The sequence below is a fragment of the Lepisma saccharinum genome, chromosome 2 (assembly GCF_977018435.1).
Source record: "Lepisma saccharinum chromosome 2, izLepSacc3.1, whole genome shotgun sequence".
NCBI lineage: Eukaryota > Metazoa > Arthropoda > Insecta > Zygentoma > Lepismatidae > Lepisma > Lepisma saccharinum.
This window is the reverse complement of record NC_139230.1, coordinates 3,361,227-3,372,253: the sequence shown is the minus strand read 5'-3', so window position 1 is coordinate 3,372,253 and position 11,027 is coordinate 3,361,227. Positions and strand designations below refer to the sequence as shown.

Here is an 11,027-nt window from a genome sequence, read left to right as displayed (position 1 = left end):
CAAAGGCAACTTTAGTAGGAATATATAGTATGTGGTACAGTTTATTAAACAAAAATATGTACATATTACATACGCATTTTGCATGAACAATACATACACCGACAGAAGTGTGCTGATTGTTGAAACACAGCGACTGGCGGCTTGGCCGGTCAGCAGCGCCTTATGAAGGCCCCATTAGAAGCAATGTTCCGCCAGCGGTGGCTCAGTGCAGCGACTACTGAGGGAAACTTGGTTTGGGAGTGAGGGGGATGATGGACGGTAGGGTGGGAGAGTAACAGGTGCGAGCGAGTACACAGTTCGGTTAAGCGGTCGTTCGGTTGACCGACGTTCGGATAATCGACGCTCTACTGTATTACCATCAGAAAGTAACACGAAACAACGTTATGGTAACCGATCTGCCAACACAAAGTAAAGACAAGCACCCATGCATCACATTGAAAACCGCCCCCATTGTTGCTTCCACGGTGTCAATGTACATACTTGTCACAGTAATGGTACTCCTAAAAAAAAATGATATAAACAATGTTCGGTTACACCATGCACATCTGATTACTGCACTGCACCACAAACATCAAATATCGGATTACTGTCACTACCAAAACAGAATGCCACCGGATTCTCAAATGGAGGTGACCTCTCGGGAAGATACCCACTCTTATACCATGCGTATTGGAAGACGTTTCGAAACCTGGGTGAGGACAACCGATTATGTGTGAGTGATTGTAGTTTGATAATGTTATTGCGTAGGTGGAGATTAATGTCACTGTGTAGTAACAGGACAAGATCGGAAAACAGTCACACAATTTTTTTCCAAATCCTAAATCCATACACATCTAATGGTTGGAGAGTGCCAGTCAATCCTTTAGGTATTGTCAACAGAGTAATGTTTTTGTCCCGTGGTGTCACCTCTCGCATAACAATATCACTATGTCCACTCCACGAATCCAAAATCAGAGCACCGAAATCACCTGTGTTTGGGAAGTACACCTCCTTGAGCCAGGTCTTAAAGTGATTTGTTGTCAGTTTCCCCGATGTAGAGGCTGCAATGAATACATTTGCTGGACGGAACAGTGTTCGGTTGGCATAGGGTCCAAAGGTACCTTCAGGTTCCTTCAGAACAATGAAGAGTGAAGACAACAACTCTCCCACGGCCGAAATAATTGGTTGAATGGTGTAGCTGTGTGTTGTGGATGCAACAGATTGCACGATAGTTTCCACTTTCTTCATTCCCTTAATAGCTAGGGTGCGACCACTGTGTATTTCTAAATTAAAACCACTTTGATCAGAGTTAAACACATTTCCAACAGAGTACTGTGCAATACATGATTTAACAGTATCCACAAAGCCATCATGTTCGTTCTGAACATGTTCCCCCTGCCAGGAGATATGCGTGTAAATGAATTTGGTGACCTTCCGGGAAATGATGTGATGTGCTTTCTTGAATTTCCAAAGCCAAAACCGTGACGCTGTAAACCGAGGAACGTTCAATTCAGCTTTAGCTTGCAGAGCCCATCTCCGAATATCAATATCATGAATTGGAACCTGTGCTTGCACTCCATCACTAAAGTTTTCTAAAACGTATTTGCAAACCTGACACAGCTTTTCTTTCCGTGTTCCTTCTGCACGTACCTGCTCTTCCCATCTTCGTAGTTGCCTTGTTGAGGTAACCTTCTGATACTGATTTTGCACGGAGGTCAGAGACAAACGTCGCTTCTGTCCACTCCTCCAAAAGTCAACTGCTCTTCGTTTATATCCAATGGATACAGTATGTGGTGAACAATGGTCGGTATAGTCTTCTTCCGTGTCATCATCTGTATCTTCCAAAGCGTGTGCATATGTATCGTGTTGCTGGTCAAAGTCCAAGGAAGTAGCAAATTCAACGATGTACGCAGGATCTTCGGTACATCTTTCAATGACGTCCTTCACAATGTCTGCGACATATGCCTCCTCTGCTGTTAAAGGAGATGGGCTACTGCCATTAAATGCCTGTATTAAGAGTGTGACCACATTCACTACATTCAACATGGTACCTCCATACAGAACGATTGTCCTTATTTTCTTCTGTGAGCCTTTATATACAGGGTCACGGATACAGAATTTGGATTAATGATGTCTTATCGTACATACCATCCCACTACAGCACACCTGATAATTGTGTTTAACTGTGGCCTCCTGGCACCTTTTCACGTTTCCTTACTCTTATCTCCTCTGCTTCTGAGGTATCTCCTGACAGACTGCCCATAGGTGATACGTCGTAGTGGGTGCGTTGCACATGATTTGTGTCAAGCATGTATCGTGTGTTATGTAACGCATTTGGTCACATTGTATAATTTTGAATGGCATATTTGCCTTTCCTCGTCTCGTCGGTGATAGCTGTGTTTCCCAGTGACATGCACTTCATATCTCAAATGGTCCACTTGTGTATCTGGGAGTTTTTTAGCCGAAACAAAAAAAACACGTATTTCTTCCTTTGGGCCCCTCTATACACCTGCCACGTTTCATGGAAATCGGAGGGGGACACAGGGGTCAGATCCCCACTTCAATTTGCCCCCTTCTTGACATTAAAGGGGAGGTCTTGCCCCCTAAAACCGTTTTTTGGCCGAAACAAAAAAAACACGTATTTCTTCCTTTGGGCCCCTCTATACACCTGCCAAGTTTCATGGAAATCGGAGGGGGACACTTAGATAACCTCCCTAGGGAATGAATTTGGTGACCTTCTGGGAAACTATGTGATGTGCCTTTTTGAATTTCGAAAGCCAAAACCATGACGCTGTAAACCGAGGAACGTCCAATTCAGCTTTAGCTTACAGAGTCCATCTCCGAATATCAATATCATGAATTGAAACCTGTGCTTGCACTCCATCACTAAAGTTTTCTAAAACGTATTTGGAAACCTGGCACAGCTTTTCTTTCCGTGTTCCTCCTGCACGTACCTGCTCTTCCCATCTTCGTAGTTGCCTTGTTGAGGTAACCTTCTGATACTGATTTTGCACGGAGGTCAGAGACAAACGTCGCTTCTGTCCACTCCTCCAAAAGTCAACTGCTCTTCGTTTATATCCAATGGATACAGTATGTGGTGAACAATGGTCGGTATAGTCTTCTTCCGTGTCATCATCTGTATCTTCCAAAGCGTGTGCATACGTATCGTGTTGCTGGTCAAAGTCCAAGGAAGTAGCAAATTCAACGATGTACGCAGGATCTTCGGTACATCTTTCAATGACGTCCTTCACAATGTCTGCGACATATGCCTCCTCTGCTGTTAAAGGAGATGGGCTACTGCCATTAAATGCCTGTATTAAGAGTGTGACCACATTCACTACATTCAACATGGTACCTCCATACAGAACGATTGTCCTTATTTTCTTCTGTGAGCCTTTATATACAGGGTCACGGATACAGAATTTGGATTAATGATGTCTTATCGTACATACCATCCCACTACAGCACACCTGATAATTGTGTTTAACTGTGGCCTCCTGGCACCATTTCACATTTCCTTACTCTTATTTCCTCTGCTTGTGAGGTATCTCCTGACAGACTGCCCATAGGTGATATGACGTGGTGGGTGCTTTGAACATGATTTGTGTCAAGCATGTATCGTGTGTTATGTAACGCATTTGGTCACATTGTATAATTTCGAATGCAATATTTGCCTTTCCTCGTCTCGTCGGTGATAGCTGTGTTTCCCAGTGACATGCACTTCATATTTCAAATGCTCCACTTGTGTAGCTGCCAGTTTTTTAGCCGAAACAAAAAAACACGTATTTCTTCCCTTTGGGCCCCTCTATACACCTGCCAAGTTTCATGGAAATCGGAGGGGGACACAAGGGTCAGATGATCCCCACGTCAATTTGCCCTCATCTTGACATTAGAGGGGAGGTTTTGCCCCCTAAAACAGTTTTTTAGCCAAAAAAAAAAACACGTATTTCATTCTTTAGACCCCTCTATACACCTGCCAAGTTTCCAGGAAATCGGATGGGTGCACAGAGGTCAGATCCCCACGTCAATTTGCCCTCATCTTGACATGTGACGAGGGTTTTGCGCCCTAATACAGTTTTTGGCCGAAACAAAAAAACACGTATTTCTTCCCTTTGGGCCCTTCTATACGCCTGCCAAGTTTCGTGGAAATCGGGGGGACACAGGGGTCAGATCCCTACTTCAATTTGCCCTTATCTTGACATTTGAGAGGGATTTTGCCCCCTAAAACCGTTTTTAGCCGAAACAAAAAACACGTATTTCTTCCTTTGGGCCCCTCTATACACCTGCCAAGTTTCATGGAAATCGGAGGGGGACACAGGGGTCAGATTCCCACTTCAATTTGTCCTCATCTTGACATTTGAGGGGGGGGGGTTGCCCCCTAAAACAGTTTTTTAGCCGAAACAAGAAAACACATATTTCTTCCTTTGGGCCCCTCTATACACCTGCCAAGTTTCATGGAAATCGGAGGGGGACACAGGGGTCAGATTCCCACTTCAATTTGTCCTCATCTTCATATTTGAGGGAAGTTTTGTCCCCTAAAACATTTTTTTAGCCGAAACGAAAAAAAACATATTTCTTCCTTTGGGCCCCTCTATACACCTGCCAAGTTTCATGGAAATCGGAGGGGTACACAGGGGTCAGATCCCCACTTCAATTTGTCCTCATCTTCACATTAGAGGGGAGGTTTTGCCACCTAAAACAGTTTTTTAGCCGAAACAAGAAGACACGTATTTCTTCCTTTGGGCCCCTCTATACACCTGCCAATTTTCATGTAAATCGGAGGGGGTCACAGGGGTCAGATCCCCACTTCAATTTGTCCTCATCTTGACATTTGAGGGGGAGTTTTGCACCCTAAAACCGTTTTTTAGCCGAAACAAGAAGACACGTATTTCTTCCTTTGGGCCCCTATATACACCTGCCAAGTTTCCAGGAAATCGGATGGGTGCACAGAGGTCAGATCTCCACTGCAATTTATCCCCATCTTGACATTAAAGGGGAGGTCTTGCCCCCTAAAACAGTTTTTTAGCCGAAACAAGAAAACATGTATTTCTTCCTTTGGGCCCCTCTATACACCTGCCAATTTTCATGTAAATCGGAGGGGGTCACAGGGGTCAGATCCCCACTTCAATTTGTCCTCATCTTGACATTTGAGGGGGAGTTTTGCACCCTAAAACCGTTTTTTAGCCGAAACAAGAAGACACGTATTTCATCCATTGGGTCCCTCTATACACCTGCCAAGTTTCCAGGAAATTGGATGGGTGCACAGAGGTCAGATCTCCACTGCAATTTATCCTCATCTTGACATTAAAGGGGAGGTCTTGCCCCCTAAAACAGTTTTTTAGCCGAAACAAGAAAACACGTATTTCTTCCTTTGGGCCCCTCTATACACCTGCCAATTTTCATGTAAATCGGAGGGGGTCACAGGGGTCAGATCCCCACTTCAATTTGTCCTCATCTTGACATTTGAGGGGGAGATTTTCACCCTAAAACCGTTTTTTAGCCGAAACAAGAAGACACGTATTTCTTCCTTTGGGCCCCTATATACACCTGCCAAGTTTCCAGGAAATCGGATGGGTGCACAGAGGTCAGATCTCCACTGCAATTTATCCTCATCTTGACATTAAAGGGGAGGTCTTGCCCCCTAAAACAGTTTTTTAGCCGAAACAAGAAAACACGTATTTCTTCCTTTGGGCCCCTCTATACACCTGCCAATTTTCATGTAAATCGGAGGGGGTCACAGGGGTCAGATCCCCACTTCAATTTGTCCTCATCTTGACATTTGAGGGGGAGTTTTGCACACTAAAACCGTTTTTTAGCCGAAACAAGAAGACACGTATTTCTTCCTTTGGGCCCCTATATACACCTGCCAAGTTTCCAGGAAATCGGATGGGTGCACAGAGGTCAGATCTCCACTGCAATTTATCCTCACCTTGACATTAAAGGGGAGGTCTTGCCCCCTAAAACAGTTTTTTAGCCGAAACAAGAAAACACGTATTTCTTCCTTTGGGCCCCTCTATACACCTGCAATTTTCATGTAAATCGGAGGGGGTCACAGGGGTCAGATCCCCACTTCAATTTGTCCTCATCTTGACATTTGAGGGGAGGTTTTGCTTCCTAAAGAGTTTTTTAGCCGAAACAAAAAAACACGTATTTCATCCATTGGATCCCTCTATACACCTGCCAAGTTTCATGGAAATCGGAGGGGTACACAGGGGTCAGATCCCCACTTCAATGTGTCCTCATCTTGACATTTGAGGGGGAGTTTTGCCCCCTAAAACCTTTTTTTGGGCGAAAACAAGAAAACACGTATTTCTTCCTTTGGGCACCTCTATACACCTGACAAGTTTCGTGGAAATCGGAGGGGGACACAGGGGTCAGATCCCCAATCCAATTTGTCCTCATCTTGACATTTGAGGGGGGGTTTTGCCCCCTAAAACAGTTTTTTAGCAGAAACAAGAAAACTCGTATTACTTAATTTGGGCCCCTATATACACCTAACAAGTTTCATGGAAATCGGAGGGGTCACTTAGATAACCTCCCTTGTGAGTGCCGCACGTGGGACATTTGTGCGTCAATGAGGACGGATGGTTAATAAAGAACAAATTATTTATAATATACTAGACAATCATTTTGCATGTAAAACAGTGCAAGTGAGTTTCATGAGAAATTTGGTTGTTCAACACATTCGTGATGGCATAGTGGTAACTTCGTCACCTTGTAATCAAGGTTCCCCTGTTTGAAATTCCAGGGAGGCAAATTGACCGTGGTTCAGATGCCACTTTAAACTGTATTGCAGGTCCCGATTAGCCTACCTGTGCATAAACTGAACTTAACAACAAATATTAGAAACAGAAATTGTATGATATACAGGGTTTTTCCTAAGTTCGTTTACAACGCTTGGGAGGTGATTGTACGAGTGAAAATAAGGTGGAAAGTACATGTAACGAAATTCCGGAAACGGCTTTGTTGGCGAGTTTTTGACGTTTGAAAACGTGGGAAAATGATTTTCCGAAGTGAATAATGGCAAAACTGGTGGAGAGAAGTCGTCGGTGTTGGGCGGTCCACTAAGAAATTGGGTACTCTCTTGTCAAAAAAATCACACGGCAATGTTGTGCAATGTCGGCGCAAGGGATTCCCCAAAGGACGCGAACGAAGATGTTGACGGGAGTGGGGTGGGTGTGCGTTCTGCGTGAGCTGGTATCGACGAAAATTGGCATGTGTTGAATGGCACCAAAAAACAAGGAAACTTTCCTGAGCGAAGTGCACCATGACGTAAAAACGAAAAAATTAACTGTCATAGGTTGCATACCCTGAAGGGCACACAGTATGCTTAATGGAGATGTGAAGGGAACCTCATCACAGACGGTTTTCAAAGTGTCGACCATGTACTTCCAAGCAGAGGCGACAACGGCGAATCAAGGATTGTCTAGTGCGACCCAACAACCCCGGCGTTTCTGTTATCGATGCTGCAGCTACATTGATACGGGCAACGAGGTCCTCGGTTGACACGACAGGTGTTTCGTAAACGAGGCGTTTCATCTCTCCCCAGAGGAAGAAATCCAGGGGCATAATATCAGGCGATCGAGGTGGCCATGGCACAGGCTCTCCCCTGCCAATGCACTGGTTGTGGAATACGGTATTGAGGAAATGGCGCACATTCCGATCGAAATGTGGGGGTGCACCGTCATGTTGAAACCACAATCTTTGTCTCAGTGCCAAGGGCACGTCCTCTAGTACAAGGGTTGGATAAAAAGTAATGGCAACACTGGTATAATTGGTACTTGACTGTATTGGCAGAGGAGCACGTGTTCCATTCCTTCAAAGTAATCGCCCCTCATCTCTACGACCTTCTGTCACACGCATGGAAGGCGTCGTACACCGTCAGCGCGTCCATCTCTGTCGATGTCCCGCAGTGACCGCCCTATAGCACGTATGATGGCTTCGCGCGTGTCGTAGTGCTTCCCGCTCAGTGGTTCCTTCATTTTGACAAAACGGTCGTAATCACACGGTCTCATACCGGTATACCGGTGAATACGGCGGATATTCCAGTACCTCCCACTACCAGTTATGCAGGAGCGCCGTCACATTGTTCGCAGTGTGACACCTTGCATTGTCAAGCAGGATGATGGGACACCGTGCCGTCGCTTCCTTCTTAATGCGAGACGAAGGTGGTGTTGCAAGAAGGTGCAGAAGTAGGCTGCGTTGACCGTCTGCCTGAGAGACGTTGTTCTTCTTGCCTAAACATATTGTTAGGGCACTTGCACTCTCGTCCTCTGCTTCAGAGCACTGCTGTTTTTGACTGAATAACATACAATCGCTCCCACTCACTATACTTCCTCGTCTGACATTCCTTTATCAGCCACGAAACGCTTGTGGCGCTGTGAGTCACCCCTTTCACGGGACAGCAGTGTTGCCATTACTTTTTATCCAACCCTTGTAGTTCAGGCAAAACCTCACTGAGAAGTGGGTCCAGATAGGCGAACAGAGAGAATGTACGGTCCAATCAAATGGTCATGCAGTATCCGGCACCACACATTCACTGCAAATCTGTGCTGATGATGTGCCACTAGCAGTGAATGTGGATTTTCATGTTCCCGCATGACTGTTTTTACTATTGAACACACCAGTTTTCGTGAAGATAGCCTCATCAGTCAATAGTACCGTATTCTGAAAATTGGGGATAGTTTCAATTTGATGAACAAACCATTGGCAAATGTCCTCACGTGGGGGGCAAAGTTCCGAGGTAAAAGTTCTTGCACTTTCTTCAATTTGTACGGGTGCATCCTCTCTTCTGCCAGGACTCGCCACACATTCACATGGGAGGTGTTTCGTCCGTGGGCTAGTGCGCGCGTACTGGTGTTTGGATGATCCATCACTGCAGTTAGCACATCTTCCACAAACCGTCGTGTTCGCACACTTCGCGGTCGTCCAACTTCTCGACGAGGTGGCAACACTGATCCTGTTTCCCGAAGTCGAGTGTCTACAGTTTGAAATAAGGTGTGCGATGGTAACACCCTATTTGGAAAACGTGCCCCATACAGACGCCTTGCAGCACGGCTATTACCTCCAGCCTCCCCATAAATCAGATGCATGTCCGCCAGCTCTTGGTACGTGTATGCAGCCATCCCTTACACCGGGCTACAAGTGTTTATGGCCGTTAACACTATTACACTTCACAGAACACGATGGGCTGTGGCTAAGAATTAACACGTAACACTGCTAGGTCAAACGTTTGCCCAACACTACTGTCCAAGATCCTCACGTCTTTCCATTCAACCGTGAATGTTTAACAACCTGCTGCTGGCACAGCACCTGAAGCACGAATGGAGCATACACGTGCGCTCCTTCATGAGGAAACCTACAGTGTTGGCGCCCCTAGCGGGAAATGTGGTACTTAACGTCAGATCACACGGACACCCATCTGCTCTTCAGGGTATGCAACCTATGACAGTTAATTTTTTTCGTTTTTACGTCATGGTGCACTTCGCTCAGGAAAGTTTCTTTGTTTTCTGGTGCCATTCAACACATGCCAATTTTCGTCGATACCAGCTCACGCAGAACGCACACCCACCCCACTCCCGTCAACATCTTCGTTCGCGTCCTTTGGGAATCCCTTGCGCCGACATTGCACAACATTGCCGTGTGATTTTTTTGACAAGAGCGTACCCAATTTCTTAGTGGACCGCCCAACACCGACGACTTCTCTCCACCCCGTTTTGCCATTATTCACTTCGGAAAATCATTTTCCCACGTTTTCAAACGTCAAAAACTCGCCAACAAAGCCGTTTCCGGAATTTCGTTACATGTACTTTCCACCTTATTTTCACTCGTACCATCAACTCCCAAGCGTTGTAAACGAACTTACAAAACACCCTGTATACAGCCTATATGCATTAATACTGTAAAACTTTTTGCATGCTAATCTCTAAAATTAGCAGCTAGATCCGCATATACATATTCTGTAATAAATCACTATTATTTTGAACAAAATGAGAAACTGTTATAATGTATTTATAGAAGTTATGAGACTGAAAACAAGTTGAAGAAACAGTTATTGCATTCAAACTGTTGGGCAAATATGGTGCAAATTTTTACTTCTGTAATAACTATTTTCAGATCTAAACTAAATCCTGCTACTCTCGAACTTGATAGGAGGTTCGCTCTTTGAGGTTGCTGGATTGTTGTTACGACATACTGTACTATTCCATTGTGTTCCAGCCTTAAAACTCTCAGGAAAATAGATGCACTTGACATTTGTTCCATTCGGTTTTCTGTAATGATTACTACAGCCATAAGGGCCTCCTCCATGGCGCAGTGGTAGCGTCATTGCCTTGTAATCAAGGGGTCCCGGGTTCGATACCCGGTGGAGGCACAAGTGGTTCGGATCCCACTTTAAACTGTAGGTCCAGTCCCGATTAGCCTTACTGTTCATAAAGTGGACTTAAAACACCAACTCAAACTACAGCCATAAATAAAGAGCACAGTTAATCGTGTTTTCTTTCACAATGTATTTACATTCTCGTAATGAACGTAGAAAACACAAATATCTAATCAGTGGCGCAGGAACGGGGGGGGGGGGTACAGGGGTACATTGTACCCCCTCAAATTTTTGAAGGGGGGTACTGTACCCTCCTAAATCCGAAAATCCCGTTGTACCCCCTGTACCCCCTTTAGATAATTTGACAGACGCAAGGTGCTACTGTTAAAGGAACATATTTTCAATTTGCTCAATAAAAAAGGTTTAGGTATATTGTTTATAACTTACAAGCATTATCTAATTTATCTTACTTAGCTACCACAGAAATTCAAACCATTGTAAACTTATTCTACTACATTGTGCTTGCTACTATGTAAGTTAGTTCATTGACCTGTGTTCTTGGAAAATTGTGTAAAATTTCTGTGAAACGATGGAATCAGATAAAGTTTGCTCTCAGAAAATCACGCTCCAGATGAATGCTCCTTTGCGTAAAGGGGGGAGGGGTACACTTTTCTAAAGAAATGGTCGCGTCGATTCAAAGATAATGTATAAATCTTCATCAGAGGAGTAT

The 11,027-nt window shown here is 44.7% G+C and overlaps 1 protein-coding gene across 1 annotated transcript; it reads right to left on the bottom strand.

Moving 5' to 3' along the window:
* Nucleotides 1-549: 549 nt before the first annotated feature.
* Nucleotides 550-2,025, bottom strand: LOC145984383 (uncharacterized). The gene is given in 1 exon segment (XM_083118045.1): nucleotides 550-2,025. A coding segment is annotated over 1 exon segment (1,476 nt).
* Nucleotides 2,026-11,027: the final 9,002 nt, after the last annotated feature.